At 47.5% G+C, this 18,281-nt stretch overlaps 1 protein-coding gene across 1 annotated transcript; it reads right to left on the reverse strand.

Annotated features, from left to right (window-relative positions):
• Window positions 1-208: 208 nt before the first annotated feature.
• LAGE3 (L antigen family member 3) lies at window positions 209-6,627 on the reverse strand. The gene is made up of 3 exons (XM_038747731.1): window positions 6,470-6,627; window positions 6,200-6,328; window positions 209-755 (listed from the first exon to the last, which is right to left on the reverse strand). The coding sequence occupies exons 1-3, from the start codon at window positions 6,625-6,627 to the stop codon at window positions 641-643; spliced, it is 402 nt and encodes a 133-aa protein (XP_038603659.1). The 3' UTR covers window positions 209-640.
• Between the last annotated feature and the right edge of the window lie 11,654 nt (window positions 6,628-18,281).

An 18,281-nucleotide genomic window follows, 5' to 3' on the forward strand; every position in this document is an offset into this window, starting at 1 on the left:
ATTGATTGATGGATTGAGAGTTTCCTTCCTGCCAACCCCCTGGCTCTCCGTGAAGCCGTGAGCCGGATCCTTTTCAGGAAAGGCTGCGGAGCAAAAAAAGGGTGGGATTGAGGGGAGGTGCAGCAGGAACATTTAACCCACTTTGTCTGAATAGCGGTGGATGCTGCCAGTTTAAAGAGGAACGAGGGAGGGAGTGGCAAAGACAGGCTCAGGCTTTGGCCAAATGTTTATTTCCCCTGGTAGAATCTCATTTCTGAAGGATGAACTGAATGCCATGCGTGACCTAGGCCGGGCCAACTCGTTCGCATCCCCGGCGACCACCCCTCTCCACGGGAGTCTCAGGGGACTCCCTCGAGGCAAGCCCAGCTCCCAGAATTTCCCAGATGCTGCCCTAGAGCCAGGCCCGGCCCCTAGTCAGTCCGCAGCCTGGGAAAAACGGCCCCAGGCTTTCCCCCAGGCCTCCCCTCCTTCACATCACCCAGGAACTCCATCCCAAATGGCCCCCTGGGCAAGAGTTGGGAAGGCCAGCCTCAACTTCCTGGAGGATGGCGGGGAGGAGCTCCAGGCTGGTGTGGACTGGAGCCCCCCCAGGATCCACAGAGCCCTTTGGCCTCAGGGCCCGGCTCCGGGGTGGGGGTCTTCAGCGGGGCACGGGGGGCCCGAAGCGCTCCATGGTCAGCAGCACCAGGCTCAGGAGGTCCAGGAAGGAGCTGATGGACACGCGCAGGATGCGGGCCTCTTCTGCGCTCCAATGCCTGAGGAGATGGGGGCAAGAATCAGGAGGTGAAGGGGTGAGTGGTGGGTGTCGAAATCGGGGCAACCCCAGAGGGAATGGCAACAACAGAAGCAATGTGGCTTCATGGAAAGAGCAAGGGCTTGGGAGCCGGAGGTCGTGGGCTCTAATCCCGGCTCCGCCACTTGTCAGCTGTGTGGCATTTGGTGAGTCACAACTTCCCTGGGCCTCGGTTACCTCACCTGTCAAATGGGGATTAAGACTGTGAGCCCCAGTGGGACAACCAGCACGGCCTATGCGGAAGCAGCATGGCTTAGTGGCAACTGCCCGGGCTTGAGAGTCAGAGGATGTGGGTTCTAATCCCAGCTCTGCCACCTGTCTGCTGTGTAACTTTGGACAAATCACTTAACTTCTCTGGGCCTCAGTTGCCCCATTTGCAAAATGGGGATTAAGACTGTGAGCCCCACGTGGCACAACCTGACTACCTTGTACCTACCCCAGCGTTTAGAACAGTATTCAGCACATAGTAAGCGCTTAACAAATACCATCATTACTAGTATTAATAATAACAATAATGATGGCATTTATTAAGCGCTTACTATGTGCAAAGCACTGTTCTAAGCGCTGGGGAGGTTACAAGGTGATCAAGTTGTCCCACGGGGGGCTCACAGTCTTAATCCCCATTTTACAGATGAGGTAACTGAGGCCCAGAGAAGTCAAGTGACTTGCCCAAAGTCACACAGCTGACAATTGGCGGAGCCGGGATTTGAACCCGTGACCTCTGACTCCAAAGCCCGGGCTCTTTCCACTACGCCAGGCTAGTGTTAAAATGGGATTAAAGTTTGAGCCCCATGTGGGACAGAAGGCATGTCCAACGTGATTACCTTGTATCTCCCCCAGTGCTTAAAACAGTGCTTTGCACATAGTAAGCACTTAACGAATACCGTAATTATCATTATTACCTTGTATCTACCCCAGCGCTTAAAACAGTGCTTTGCACATAGTAAGCGCTTAACGAAAACCATAATTATTATTACCTTGTATCTACCCCACTGCTTAGAACAGTGCTTGGCACTTAGGAAGTGCTTAACAAATACCAACATATTATTCTCTGAGCCCACTGTTGGGTAGGGACCGTCTCTCTATGTTGCCAACTTGTACTTCCCAAGCGCTTAGTACAGTGCTCTGCACACAGTAAGCGCTCAATAAATATGATTGATTGATTGATTGATTGATCATCAGTCCGGGGTCCCTCACACCCTGCTCCGCCCCCCTACCCCAGCCCACTGCCCACCCTGCAGCCCGCAGGCCTGGGTTGCCCTCAAGACTAAGAGGAGCAGCGTGGTCTAGCGGCAAGAGAGCCCGGGCTTTGGAGTCAGAAGCCGTGGGTTCGAATCCCGGCTCCGCCACTTGTCAGCTGTGTGACTTTGTGCAAGTCACATCAATTCTCTGGGCCTCAGTTCCCTCATCTGGAAAATGGGGATGAAGACCGTGAGCCCCTCGTGGGACAACCTGATTACCTTGCATCTACCCCAGCGCTTAGAACAGTGCTTCGCACATAGTAAGCGCTTACCAAATACCAACATTATTATTATTATTATAAGAGTCCGGGGCTTGGGAGTCGGAGGTCGTGGGCTCTAATCCAGGTTGGCTGCCAGTCTGCTGTGTGTCCTTGGGCAAGTCACTTAACTTCTCTGTGCCTCAGTTCCCTCATCTGTAAAATCGGGGTGGAGACTGTGAGCCCCTTGTGGGACAATCCGATGACCTTGTATCTACCCCAGCGCTTAGAGCAGTGCTGGGCACATAGTAAGCGCTCTCCCCTGGCCCTACCCTCTTTCCCTCCCCACAGCACTTGTATAGTAATAATAATAATGATGGCATTTATTAGACACTTACTATGTGCAAAGCACTGTTCTAAGTGCTGGGGAGGTTACAAGGTGATCAGGTTGCCCCACTTGGGGCTCACAGTCTTAATCCCTATTTTACAGATGAGGTAACTGAGGCACAGAGAAGTGAAGTGACTTGCCTAAAGTCACACAGCTGACAAGTTGCGGAGACAGGATTTGAACACATAATAGTAATAATAATAATAATGATGATATTTGTTAAGCACTTACTACTTGCAAAGCACTGTTCTAAGTGCTGGGGGGATACAGGGTTATCAGGTTGTCCCACGTGGGGCTCACAGTCTTCATCCCCATTTTACAGATGAGGGAACTGAAGCCCAGAGAAGTGAAGTGACTTGCCCAAAGTCACACAGCTGACAAGTGGCGGAGTCAGAATTAGATCAACCTGATCACCTTGTATCCCCCCCCAACGCTTAGAACAGTGCTTCACACATAGTAAGCGCTTAATAAATGCCATCATTATTATTAATAAATACGATTGAATGAATGAATGAATTCAATGAATGAGAAGCAGCGCGGCTCAGTGGAAAGAGCCCGGGCTATGGAGTCAGGGGTCGTGGATTCAAATCCCGGCTCTGCCAACTGTCAGCTGTGTGACTTTGGGCCAGTCACTTTCATTCATTCAATCGTATGTATTGAGCGCTTACTGTGAGCAGAACACTGTACTAAGCACTTGGGAAGTACAAGCTGGCAACATCCTTCCCTTCCCCACAGCACCTGTATATATGTATATATGTTTGTACATATTTATTACTCTATTTATTTATTTAACTTGTACATATCTATTCTATTTATTTTATTTTGTTAATATGTTTGGTTTTGTTCTCTGTCTCCCCCTTCTAGACTGTGAGCCCACTGTTGGGTAGGGACTGTATATGTTGCCAACTTGTACTTCCCAAGCGCTTAGTCCAGTGCTCTGCACACAGTAAGTGCTCAATAAATACGATTGATTGATTGATAAAGAGACGGTCCCTACCCAACAGTGGGCTCACATGTCACTTCTCTGGGCCTCAGTTCCCTCATCTGTAAAATGGGGATGAAGACTGTGAGCTGCACGTCGGGCAACCTGATCACCTTGTATCCCCCCCGACACTTAGAACAGTGCTTCGCACATAGTAAGCGCTTAATAAATGCCATCATTATTATTAATAAATACGATTGAATGAATGAATTCATTCATTCAATGAATGAGAAGCAGTGTGGCTCAGTGGAAAGAGCCCAGGCTTTGGAGTCAGGGGTCGTGGGTTCAAATCCCAGCTCTGCCAACTGTCAGCTGTGTGACTTTGGGCCAGTCACGCTCATTCATTCAATCGTATTTATTGAGCACTTACTGTGTGCAGAGCACTGTACTAAGCGCTTGGGAAGTACAAGCTGGCAACATCCTTCCCTTCCCCACAGCACCTGTATATATGTTTGTACATATTTATTACTCTATTTAACTTGTACATATCTATTCTATTTATTTTATTTTGTTAATATGTTTGGTTTTGTTCTCTGTCTCCCCCTTCTAGACTGTGAGCCTACTGTTGGGTAGGGACTGTCTCTAGATGTTGCCAACTTGTACTTCCCAAGTGCTTAGCACAGTGCTCTGCACACAGTAAACGCTCAATAAATATGATTGATTGATTGATAAAGAGACAGTCCCTACCCAACAGCGGGCTCACACGTCACTTCTCTGGGCCTCAGTTCCCTCATCTGTAAAACGGGGATGAAGACTGTGAGCCGCACGTGGGGCAACCTGATCACCTTGTATCCCCAACGCTTAGAACAGTGCTTTGCACACAGTAAGCGCTTAATAAATGCCATCATTATTATTAATAAATACGATTGAATGAATGAATTCATTCATTCAATGAATGAGAAGCAGTGTGGCTCAGTGGAAAGAGCCCGGGCTTTGGAGTCAGGGGTCGTGAATTCAAATCCCGGCTCTGCCAACTGTCAGCTGTGTGACTTTGGGCCAGTCACTTTCACTCATTCAATCGTATTTATTGAGCGCTTACTGTGTGCAGAGCACTGTACTAAGCGCTTGGGAAGTACAAGCTGGCAACATAAAGAGACAGTCCCTACCCAACAGTGGGCTCACATGTCAGTTCTCTGGGCCTCAGTTCCCTCATCTGTAAAATGGGGATGAAGACTGTGAGCCGCACGTGGGGTGACCTGATCACCTTGTATCCCCCCCGACGCTTAGAACAGCGCCTCGCACATAGTAAGCGCTTAATAAATGCCGTCATTATTATTAATAAATACGATTGAATGAATGAATGAATTCAATGAATGAGAAGCAGCGTGGCTCAGTAGAAAGAGCCCGGGCTATGGAGTCAGGGGTCGTGGGTTCAAATCCCAGCTCTGCCAACTGTCAGCTGTGTGACTTTGGGCCAGTCACTTTCACTCATTCAATTGTATTTATTGAGCGCTTACTGTGTGCAGAACATTGTACTAAGCACTTGGGAAGTACAAGCTGGCAACATCCTTCCCTTCCCCACAGCACCTGTGTATATGTTTGTACATATTTATTACTCTATTTATTTAACTTGTACATATCTATTTTATTTATTTTATTTTGTTAATATGTTTGGTTTTGTTCTCTGTCTCCCCCTTCTAGCCTGTGAGCCCACTGTTGGGTAGGGACTGTCTCTATATGTTGCCAACTTGGACTTCCCAAGTGCTTAGTACCGTGCTCTGCACACAGTAAGCGCTCAATAAATACGATTGATTGATTGATAAAGAGACGGTCCCTACCCAACAGTGGGCTCACCTGTCACTTCTCTGGGCCTCAGTTCCCTCACCTGTAAAACGGGGATGAAGCCTGTGAGCCGCACGTGGGGCAACCTGATCACCTTGTACCCCCCCCAACGCTTAGAACAGTGCTTTGCACATAGTAAGTGCCTAACAAATGCCATCATTATTATTAATAAATACGATTGAATAAATGAATGAATGCATTCAATGAATGAGCAGCAGTGTGGCTCAGTGGAAAGAGCCCGGGCTTTGGAGTCGGGGGTTGTGGGTTCAAATCCCGGCTCTGCCAAGTGTCAGCTGTGTGACTTTGAGCCAGTCACTTTCATTCATTCAATCGTCTTTATTGAGCGCTTACTGTGTGCAGAGCACTGTACGTCACTTTCATTCATTCAATCGTCTTTATTGAGCGCTTACTGCGTGCAGAGCACTGTACGTCACTTTCATTCATTCAATCGTCTTTATTGAGCGCTTACTGCGTGCAGAGCACTGGACTAAGCGCTTGGGAAGGACAAGCTGGCACCATAAAGAGCGCTTAGTCCAGTGCTCTGCACGCAGTAAGCGCTCAATAAATACGATTGATTGATTGATTGATAAAGAGCCGGTCCCTACCCAACAGTGGGCTCACCCGTCACTTCTCTGGGCCTCAGTTCCCTCACCTGTAAAACGGGGATGAAGGCTGTGAGCCGCACGTGGGGCCACCCCATCACCTCGCATCCCCCCCCCCAACGCTTCGCACATAGCAAGCGCTCAGCAACCACCACCCTTCCTCTCGTTCCTATGAACGGTTGGGAGGGTCTCGGTGGGCCCCGGGCCCACTCACACGGTCATCTGGCTGCCGGAGACGGCCAGCTCCTTGGCGATGCCGCCCTTGCGGGGCTCCTCGTCGGGGGCCAGGGCGCCCAGGGCGATCTGGGCCTCCAGCGGGCTGGGGAAAGGCACCGTCAACGTGCTAAGTGCGGGATGGATAAGGAACGGACGGGCACGCCGCACGCCGGAGGGGGACCCGACCCCCGACCGACCCCTGACCCCTGACCCCTGACCCCTCCCCGGGCAGGCCCCCTACGCGAGTCCGGGCCCGCGGGAAGGATACAATTGGTGTCGGCGCCCCCCGCTCTCCTCTGGTCCGCCGTCTCCGCTCTGTCCGGGCCCGGACACTGTTGGGGGCCGCTCCTCCTTCTTCTTCTTCTTCTCCTCCTCCTCCTCCTCCTCCTCCTCCATCTCCTTCTTCTCCTTGGCCGCCGCCGCCATGGCCCCCGTGGCTCCGGCCTCCTCCTCCCCCACGCTGCGACCCCGCCTCCCCAACGGCCCCCCACGCCCCTTTTCATTCATTCATTCCTTCCATCGTATTTATTGAGCGCTTACCGTGTGCAGAGCAGTGGACTGAGCGCTTGGGAAGTCCAGGTTGGCAACATCAATCAATCAATCAATCGTATTTATTGAGCGCTTACTGTGTGCTGAGCGCTGGACTGAGCGCTTGGGAAGTCCAGGTTGGCAGCATCAATCAATGAATCAATCGTATTTATTGAGGGCTTACTGTGTGCAGAGCACTGGACTGCTCTCCCCCTCGTCCCCCCCCCCCCTTACCTCATCAGCAATCGTATTTATTGAGCGCTTACTACGTGCAGAGCACTGGACTAAGCGCTTGGGAAGTACAAATTGGCAACATCTAGAGACAGTCCCTACCCAACAGTGGGCTCGCAGTCTAAAAGGGGGAGACGGAGAACAAAACCAAACGTACTAACAAAACAAAATAAATAGAGTAGATATGTACAAGTAAAATAAATAGAGTAATAGAGTAATAAATCTGTACAAACATATATACATGTATACAGGTGCTGTGGGGAAGGGAAGGAGGTAAGATGGGGGGATGGAGAGGGGGACGAGGGGGAGAGGAAGGAAGGGGCTCAGTCTGGGCCCTTCCCCACAGCACCTGTATATATGTTTGTACATATTTATTACTCTATTTATTTATTTTACTTTGTACATATCTATTCTATTTATTTTATTTTGTTAGTATGTTTGGTTTTGTTCTCTGTCTCCCCCTTTTAGACTGTGAGCCCACTGTTGGGTAGGGACTGTCTCTAGATGTTGCCAACTTGGACTTCCCAAGCGCTTAGTACAGTGCTCTGCACACAGTAAGCACTCAATAAATACGATTGATTGATTGACTAAGCACTTGGGAAGTCCAAGTTGGCAACATCAATCAATCAATCATATTTATTGAGCGCTTACTGTGTGCAGAGCACTGGACTAAGCCCTTGTACTAAGGCAACATACGGAGGGCCCGAGCTTCCGGACCCCGCCTCCCCAACGGCCCCCCACGCCCCTTTTCATTCATTCATTCCTTCCATCGTATTTATTGAGCGCTTACCGTGTGCAGAGCACTGGACTGAGCGCTTGGGAAGTCCAGGTTGGCAACATCAATCAATCAATCGTATTTATTGAGGGCTCACCGTGTGCAGAGCACTGGACTAAGCGCTTGGGAAGTCCAAGTCGGCAACATAGAGAGCCGGTCCCTACCCAACAGTGGGCTCACAGGCTAGAAGGGGGAAGACAGACAACAAAACCAAACACATTAACAAAATAAAATAAATAGAATAAAGGGAGACAGAGAACAAAACCAAACATATTAACAAAATAATATAAATAGAATAAATCTGTACAAATGAAATAGAGTAATAAATACATACAAATATATACATATATCAATCAATCAATCAATCGTATTTATTGAGCACTCACCGTGTGCAGAGCACTGGACTAAGCACTTGGGAAGTCCAAGTTGGCAACATCAATCAATCAATCAATCAATCAATCGAATTTATTGAGTGCTTACTGTGTGCACAGCACTGGACTAAGCCCTTATACTAAGGCAACATACGGAGGGCCCGAGCTTCCGGACCCCGCCTCCCCAACGGCCCCCCACGCCCCTTTTCATTCATTCATTCCTTCCATCGTATTTATTGAGCGCTTACTGTGTGCAGAGCACTGGACTAAGTGCTTGGGAAGTCCAGGTTGGCAACATCAATCAATCAATCAATCGTATTTATTGGCTTACTGTGTGCAGAGTGCTGGACTGAGTGCTTGGGAAGTCCAGGTTGGCAACATCAATCAATCAATCAATCGTATTTATTGAACGCTTACTGTGTGCTGAGCACTGGACTGCTCTCCCCCTCGTCCCCCTCTTACCTCATCATCATCATCAATCGTATTTATTGAGCGCTTACTATGTGCAGAGCACTGGACTAAGCGATTGGGAAGTACAAATTGGCAACATATAGAGACAGTCCCTACCCAACAGTGGGCTCACAGTCTAAAAGGGGGAGACAGAGAACAAAACCAAACATACTAACAAAACAAAATAAATAGAATAGATAGGTACAAGTAAAATAAATAAATAAATAGAGTAATAAATCTGTACAAACATATATCCATATGTACAGGTGCTGTGGGGAAGGGAAGGAGGTAAGATGGGGGGATGGAGAGGGGGACAAGGGGGAGAGGAAGGAAGGGGCTCAGTCTGGGCCCTTCACCACAGCACCTGTATATATGTATATATGTTTGTACATATTTATTACTCTATTTATTTTACTTTGTACATATCTATTCTATTTATTTTATTTTGTTAGTGTGTTTGGTTTTGTTCTCTATCTCCCCCTTTTAGACTGTGAGCCCGCTGTTGGGTAGGGACTGTCTCTATATGTTGCCAACTTGGACTTCCCAAGGCTTCGTACAGTGCTCTGCACACAGTAAGCGCTCAATAAATACGATTGATTGATTGATTGATTAAGCACTTGGAAAGTCCAAGTTGGCAACATCAATCAATCAATCGTATTTATTGAGCGCTTACTGTGTGCAGAGCACTGGACTAAGCACTTGGGAAGTACAAGTTGGCAACATCAATCAATCAATTGTATTTATTGAGCGCTTACTGTGTGCAGAGCACTGGACTAAGCGCTTATACTAAGGCAACATATGGAGGGCCCAAGCTTCCAGACCCCGCCTCCCCAACGGCCTCCCACGCCCCTTTTCATTCATTCATTCATTCAATCAATCAATCAATCAATCGTATTTATTGAGCACTTACCGTGTGCAGAGCACTGGACTAAAGGCTTGGGAAGTCCAAGTTGGCAACATCAATCAATCAATCAATCAATCGTATTTATTGAGCACTTACCGTGTGCAGAGCACTGGACTAAGCGCTTGGGAAGTACAAGTTGGCAACATATAGAGACGGTTCCCACCCAACAGTGGGCTCACAGTCTAGAAGGGGGAGACAGAGAACAAAACCAAACATACTAACAAAATAAAATAAATAGAATAGATATGTACAAGTAAAATAAATAGTGTAATAAATACGTACAAACATATATACATATACACAGGTGCTGTGGGGAAGGGAAGGAGGCAAGGCTGGGGGGATGGAGAGGGGAAGGAGGGGGCTCAGTCTGGGAAGGCCTCCTGGAGGAGGTGAGCTCTCAGTAGGGCCTCTCCCTCCCTCTACTCTACTCCCTTAATGATAGCATTTATTAAGCGCTCACTTTGTGCTCCCTTCCCCTCCCCACAGCATAGGTATATACTTGTACATATTTATTTCTCTATTTTATTAATTATTAATTTAATTAAAATTAATTTATTAATGATGTGCATATATTCATCCAATCATATTTATTGAGCACTTACTGTGTGCAGAGCACTGTACTGTGCATGTACCTAAGAGGAGCACTGTGGCTCAGTGGAAAGAGCACAGGCTTGGGAGTCAAGAGGTCATGGCTCCACCAATTGCCAGCTGTGTGACTTTGGGCAAGTCACTTCACTTCTCTGAGCTTCAGTTCCCTCATCTGTAAAATGGGGATTAAGACTGTGAGCCCCACGTGGGACAACCTGATCACCTTGTATCCTCTCCAGGGCTTAGAACAGTGCTTTGCACATAGTAAGCGCTTAACAAATGCCATCATTAATTAATCTATTTTGATGGTATTAATAATAATAAAATACCGGTGGCATTTGTTAAGCGCTTACTATTTGCAAAGCACTGTTCTAAGTGCTGGGGGGCTACAATAATAATAATGACATTTATTAAGCGCTTACTATGCAAAGCACTGTTCTAAGCGCTGGGGAGGGTATAAGGTGATCAGGTTGTCCCACGTGGGGCTCACAGTCTTCACCCCCATTTTACAGGTAAGGGAACTGAGGCTCAGAAACTCAATCGTATTTATTGAGCATTTACTGTGTGCAGAGCACTGTACTAAGCGCTTGGGAAGTACAAGTTAGCAACATATACAGTCCCTGCCCAACAGTGGGCTCACAGTCTAGAGAAGTGAAGTGACTTGCCCAAAGTCACCCAGCTGACAAGCAGCAGAGACGGGATTAGAACCCGTGACCCCTGACTCCCAAGCCTGGGCTCTTTCCACTGAGCCACGCTTGATGCCTGTCTACTTGGTTTGTTTTTGCTGTCTCCCCCTTCTAGACTGTGAGCCCGTTGTTGGGTAGGGATTGTCGCTATCTGTTGCCGAATTGTTCTTTCCAAGCGCTTAGCACAGTGCTGTGCACACAGCGCTGCATAAAAACGATTGAATGGTTGAATGAATGAATGAATGAATGAATGAATTATTATTATTACTCTATTTATTTATTACTCTATTTATTTATCTTACTTGTACATATCTATTCTATTTATTTTATTTTGTTAGTATGTTTGGTTTTGTTCTCTGCCTCCCCCTTTTAGACTGTGAGCCCACTGTTGGGTAGGGACTGTCTCTAGATATTGCCAATTTGTACTTCCCAAGCGCTTAGTACAGTGCTCTGCACATAGTAAGCACTCAATAAATACGATTGATGATGATGATGAATGAATGACCGAGAGGAACCACACTTCCGGCCCCGTCCCACGCCTCCCCTACAGGCTCCGCCCCCAAACCCCGACGGAGGAGGCCACACTTCCGGCTTCGCGCCACACTTCCGGTATCGCGCCACACTTCCTCTGTAAGCTCCGCCCCCGATGGCCGGGCGCGCCCTCACCTCACCTACAGGCTCCGCCCCCAAACTCCGACAGAGGTGGCCACACTTCCGGCTCCACGCTACACTTCCTCTTCAAGCCCCGCCCCCGATGACGCAGGGCGGCCCCACTTCCGGCCACGGGCCACGCCTCTTTTGAAGGCCCCGCCTTCTCCACAGGCTCCGCCCCTCCGCGCCCAGCGCGCATGCTCGTGGCCTTAGTACAATGCTACTTAATAATAATAATAATAATGGCATTTATTATTATTAATTTATTTATTATTCATTTATTATCACTCTATTTATTTATTACTCTATTTATTTATCTTACTTGTACATATCTATTCTATTTATTTTATTTTGTCAGTATGTTTGGTTTTGTTCCCTGCCTCCCCCTTCTAGACTGTGAGCCCACTGTTGGGTAGGGACTGTCTCTATATGTTGCCAACTTGTACTTCCCAGGCTCCTAGTACAGTGCTCTGCACACAGTGAGCCCTCAATAAATACTATTGATTGATTGATTGATTAAGCGCTTACTATGTGCAAAGCACTGTTCTAAGCGCTGGGGAGAGTACAAGGTGATCAGGTTGTCCCACGGCGGGCTCACAGTCTTTAATCCCCATTTTACAGGTGAGGTAACTGAGGCCCAGAGAAGTGAAGTGACTTGCCCAAAATCACACAGCTGACAATTGGCAAAGCTGGGATTTGAACCCATGACCTCTGACTCCAAAGCCCGGGCTCTTTCCACTGAGCCACGCTGCTGCCTACTTCTTAGGCGCTTACTGTGTACCAAGCACTGTTCTAAGCACTGGGGAGGATACAAGGTCCTCAGCTTGTCCTACGTGGGGCTCACAGTCTTCATCCCCATTTGACAAATGAGGGAATTGAGGCCCAGAGAAGTGAAGTGACTGGCCCAAAGTCACACAGCAGACAAGAGGCAGAGCCGGGATTAGTACCCATGACTTCATTCATTCATTCAATCATATTTATTGAGCGCTTATTGTGTGCAGAGCACTGTACTAAGCGCTTGGGAAGTACAAGTTGGCAACATATAGAGATGGTCCCTACCCAACAGTGGACTCACAGTCTAGAAGAAGAATAATAATGGCATTTATTAAGCGCTTGCTATGTGCAAAGCACTGTTCCAAGCGCTGGGGAGGTTACAAGGTGATGAGGTTGTCCCATGGGGGGCTCACACCATTTTACAGATGAGGTTACTGAGGCACAGAGAAGTGAAGTGACTTGCCCAGAGTCACACAGCTGACAAGCGGCGGAGCAGGGATTTGAACCCATGACCTCTGACTCCCAAGCCCGTGCTCTTTCCACTGAGCCACGCTGCTTCATACGAGGCTCGCAGTCCAAGAAGGAGGGAGTGAGGATTTAATCCCCATTTTACAGATGAGTTAACGGAGGCCCAGAGAAGTTAAGTGACTTACCCCGGGTCACACAGCAGACAAGTGGCAGAGTTGGAATTAGAACCCAGGTCATCTGCCTTCCAGGCTCCCTGCTCCTCCTACTAGGCCCTGCTGGTTCTCCCTCTGTCTCGCCTTCTGTCAGCCTCAGCAGGGGGACGCGGGGACGGCTCAGACACCCAAACCACGTGCAGCCAGAGCTCCTTGGAGACACGGGATTCCAGGGGATGCAGAATCTAATCTTTGTTCTGTCTCTTGTCTGTTCTTTCACCTTGGGCTAGTTGTCATCTCTGGGCCTCGGTTTCCTCGTCTGTAAAAAGGGGATTGAGAATGTGAGCCTCACATGGGACAGGGACTGTGTCCAACTCGATTTACTTGTATCCATCCCAGCGCTTAGCACAGTGCCTGGCACATAGTAAGCGCTTGGCAAATACCATTATTATTACTATTACTCGAGGGCTTGGGGTGCCCTGAGCCACCCGTGCCTGGCACAGGACTTGGGGACCCAGGTGGTAGCCGTGTGGTGGGCAGGAGCTACAGCTTCTGACCCCTCCTCCCAGCTCCCCTCCTCTTGCCAAGAGCTTGGTGCCCTAAAAGCAGAGGACTGGCCCTCCTGCCATCCTCTGCAGGAGCCCCATTTCCCTAGGAAACTGTGCCCCTGGCCCTGCCAGACTGGCATGCCTGGGAGCATTTCCTCAAAATGGGAAAAAGATACCCAATCTCTCTCCCTCTTAGACTGTGAATGCTGTACAGGAACAGGGACCGTGTCCAACCCGATTTGCTTTACTGACATTGTCCTCCCCTGGTTCTCCTCCTCTCTGGCAATTCATTCTCAGTCACACTGGCAGGCTCTGCCTCCCACCCTCAAATTGTAGGGTTCCCTCAAGGCTCAGTTCAGGGTTCCTTTCTATTCTCCAACTACACCTTCTCCCTTGAATTACTCTATTTATTTATTATTTATTTTACTTGTACATTTCTATCCTATTTATTTTATTTTGTTGGTATGTTTGGTTCTGTTCTCTGTCTCCCCCTTTTAGACTGTGAGCCCACTGTTGGGTAGGGACTGTCTCTATGTGTTGCCAATTTGTACTTCCCAAGCGCTTAGTACAGTGCTCTGCACATAGTAAGCGCTCAATAAATACGATTGATTGATGGATTGATTGATTGAAGAATTCATTCACTCCCATGGCTTCCAACTACTGTCTCTGCAGAGATGATTACCAAATCTACCTCTCCAGTCCTGGCCTTTCTCCTTCTCTGCAGCCTCGCTCTTCCTCCTGGCTTCAGGACATCTTTATTTGGATGTCCTGCCGACACCTCGAACTTAAGGTGACTGAAACAGAACTCCTTATCTTCCCGCCCAATGCCTGTTTACTTGTTTTGATGTATATATATATATATATATATATAAAATATATTATAATATTATTATATATTATATTGTATATTATATAATTATATATATTATTATACTATATAATATTATATTATAGTATTTTATTATATATAATATTATTATATATTATATATAATTCTGTTTATTTATATTGATGCTATTGATGCCTGTTTACTTCTTGTGATGTATGTCTCCCCATTTCTAGACAGTAAGCCCGTTGTGGACAGGGACTGTCTTTATTGATGAATTGTACTGTCCAAGTGCTCAGTACAGTGCTCTGCACACATTAAGCGCTCAATAAATACGATTGAATGAATGAATGAATGAATGAATGAATGGGCCGTTAGGCCTGGACTCCATTTTGTCTGGCCATGCTGCCATTTCCTTAAAGTGGGCACATCACACAACCTTAGTTTCACCCTGTGCAAATGTGTGCCTCATCTGGGAGCTTGGTATGCCAAAGTCTTGAGGCAGGATGGAACCTTTCCTCCTTTGGCAAGGTCAGGATCCCTGGCCAGCTACACTGAGTAAAAGTTTACTGCTGCTTGTCCTAGAAATATATACCTTGGATCGCGCTCTTTGATCACGTGTGACGCTCGGATGCTGTACCAACTGTCAATAAAGAAAGTGTATTGCATGGAATTGAGTTGGCTTCAACTAGTAGCCAAGCTACTGGGAAGCTTGGCTTGCCTACTGGGAAGCAGCGTGGCTCAGTGGGAAAGAGCCTGGGCTTTGGAGTCAGAGGTCATGTGTTTGAATCCCGGCTCCGCCACTTAGCTGTGTGACTTTGGGCAAGTCACTTAACTTCTCTGTGCCTCAGTTCCCTCATCTGTAAAATGGGGATGAAGACTGTGAGCCCCACGTGGGACAACCTCATCACCTTGTATCTCCCCAGCGCTTAGAACAGTGCTTTGCACATAGTAAGTGCTTAATAAATGGCATCATTATTATTATTAGTAGTAGTAGTAGTAGTAGAGGAAACTCTGCCTGTCAACCACTGTTCCCTACTAGAGCTAGTAGGAATAAACTTGTCTCTCCACTCCTTAAAAACCTTCATTGGTTGCCCATCCATCCCTGCATCAAACAGAAACTCCTTACCTTTGGCTAAAACGTACTCAAATCAGCTCTCCCCCGCCTACCTTACCTTGCTATTCCCCTATTACAGCCGAATACACACACTTCCCTCCTCTAATGCCGGCCTGAATGCATGTACCTCAATCTCATCTATTCCACTGCTGACCCCTTGCCCACGCCCTTCCTCAGACCTGGGACTCCCTTCCCCTTCATATCTGACTGCCCATCACTTTTCCCAACTTCAAAACCCTCCTAAAATCACATCTCCTCCAAGAAGCCTAACCCAAGGCCTCATTTCCCCTACCTTCCCTTCCCTCTGCATCCCCAGGCACTTGTCTGTGTACTCAAGTGCTCTGATGCTCACCCTAGTCCCACAGCATTTATGTCCACATCCTTATACTCTACTCTTTCCCCTCTCTTGTAAGTTATTTTAATGTTTGTCTCTCCCTGTAGACTGTAATTTCCTTGTGGGCAGGGAATGTGTTTACCAACTCTCTATATCGTCCTTTCCCAAATGCTTAGTTCGGTGTTCTGTACACGGTAAGTGCTCAATAAATGCCATTGATTGATTATCTCATATCTATCCCAACACTTTATACACAGCAGAAGCTTAGTTAAATGTCTCTATTGGATTCTCCCCCTAAATGAAGACTAAGGACAATGCCGGGAAGCAGGGAAGGGAGGACTACAGCCTGACAGACAGTACTCCATCACCATAATAACTGTGGTATTTGTTAAGTGCTACTATGTGTCAAGTACTGTTCTAAGCGCTGAGGAAGAGACAGGATGATCAGATCAGACACAGCCCCTGTCCCACATAGGGCTCACAATGTAAGTAGGAGAGAGATCAGGTATTGAATCCCCATTTTACAAAGGAGGTAACTGAGGCACAGAGAAGTAACATGACTCCTGGAGGAACCTGAATTAGAACCCAGGTTCTGTGACTCGTGGGCCCATGCTCTTTCCACGAGACAAGGCTGATTCTCACCATAGTGTTGAGTCAACCTTTCAGAAGGAAATAAAAGGTGAGGGAAAAGTTGGCTCAAAAACAATGGAAACTTTACACAGAGAGGGTTAATGACTGCCTGACTTCTGTCACAATGGAAAACAAAAAAGTCTTTTAAGGCTTGCTTCAATCAGCCTGATTTCCTAAAATGACTGGAGGCTGTCCCAACTAAGGATGGGCATGGGAGAGAGCGGGTGTCATGAAAAAGCCGATGGCTTTTTCTCAGAAGAAGGAATGGGCTTGGATGAATTTCACCCTGGCCATCTAAGAACCCTGAATCCTAGTACTGCGCATCCAGGAAAGTCTTTATTTCATTTAACTGTGCATCAGATTATTTATTTTGATTACTCCAGTTGTAAAAATGCTTATATCTGCCCCCCATCACTAGGGTGTAAGCTCCTTGTGGGTGCGGATATGTCACTTTTTTGAGCTGTGCTGGCCGAGCCCTTAGTACAACGTACTGCTACCAGAGGCTGCTCAATCAGTCGATCACTCAAGGGCAGTGCTCTGTACTAAGTGCTTAGAAGAGTTTAACAGAATTAGTAGATAAAGTCCCCGCCTTCAAGGAACTTATACTCTAGCAGATCGATCAGCCAACCAATCAATCGTATTTATTGAGTACTTACCTTATGCGGAGAACTGTATGGGAGAAGCAGTGTGGCTCAGTGGAAAGAGCCCGGGCTTGGGAATCGGAGTTCATGGGTACTAATTCCGGCTCCGCCACATGTCTGCTTTTAGACTGTGAGCCCACTGTTGGGTAGGGACTGTCTCTATATGTTGCCAATTTGTACTTCCCAAGCGCTTAGTACAGTGCTCTGCACATAGTAAGCGCTCAATAAATACGATTGATGATGATGATGTCTGCTGTGTGACCTTGGGCAAATCACTTAACTTTATCTGAGCCTCAGTAACCTCATCTGTAAAATGGGGATTAAGACTGTGAGCCCCATGTGGGACAACCTGATCACCTTGTATCCCCCCGCCAGCACTTAGAACAGTGCTTTGCACATAGTAAACTCTTAGCAAATGCCATCATTATTATTATTACTAAATGCTTGGGAGAATACAATATAGCAGAGTTGGTAGACATGGTCCCTGTCCTCAATGATCTTACAGTCTAGAGGGGGAGATGGGCATTAAAATAAATTACAGAAATGTACATAAGTGCTGTGGGGTTGAGGGTGGGGTGAATAAAGGCTACAAATTTATGGGCTAAGGTGACCCAGAAGGGAAGGGGTAGGGGAAAATGAGGAATTTGTTGGGGAAGGCCTCTTGGAGCAGATGTGAACTACTACCCACTACCACCTAGGAATCCTCAGAGGAGGATAGGCCACAGCCCGGAGCAGGAACCCAGAAGAGTTGGGTGTCTTCAGAAAGTTGACGTCTCAGTAATTTCTGGAAGATGTGAGAAGCAGTGTGGCCTAGTGGATGGAGCCCAGGCCTGGGTATCAGAAGGACCTGAGTTCTAATTCCGGCTCCACCACTTGTCTGCTGTGTGACGTTGGGCGAGTCACTCCACTTTTCTGTGCCTCAGTTACCTCATCTGTAAAATGGGGATTAAGACTGGGAGCTCCACGGGGGACATAGACTGTGCCCCACCTGAATAACTTGTATCTACCCCAGTGCTTAGTAACTGTACTAAGCACATAGTAAGTCTTAATAAATGCCATTACAAAAAAACCCATAGATTCCACCCCAGGGCTGAGGCTCTTCCCCTCAGGACCCAGGCCTGTCTGCTCTTAGTGGAGATGTGGCGGAGAAGCAGTGTGGCTTAGTGGAAAGAGTATGGGTTTAGGAGTCAGAGGTCATGGGTTCTAATCCCAGCTCCGCCGCTTGTCTGCTGTGTGACTTTGGGCAAGTCACTTAACTTCTCTGGGCCTCGGTTACCTCATCTGTAAGATGGGGATTAAGACTGTTAGCCCCATGTGGGACAACCTGATTACCTTGTATACCCCCCAGCGCTGAGAACAGTGCTTGGCACATAGTAAGCGCTTAACAAATGCCATTATTATTATTA

The sequence above is a fragment of the Tachyglossus aculeatus genome, chromosome 6 (assembly GCF_015852505.1).
Source record: "Tachyglossus aculeatus isolate mTacAcu1 chromosome 6, mTacAcu1.pri, whole genome shotgun sequence".
Taxonomy (NCBI): Eukaryota; Metazoa; Chordata; class Mammalia; order Monotremata; family Tachyglossidae; genus Tachyglossus; species Tachyglossus aculeatus.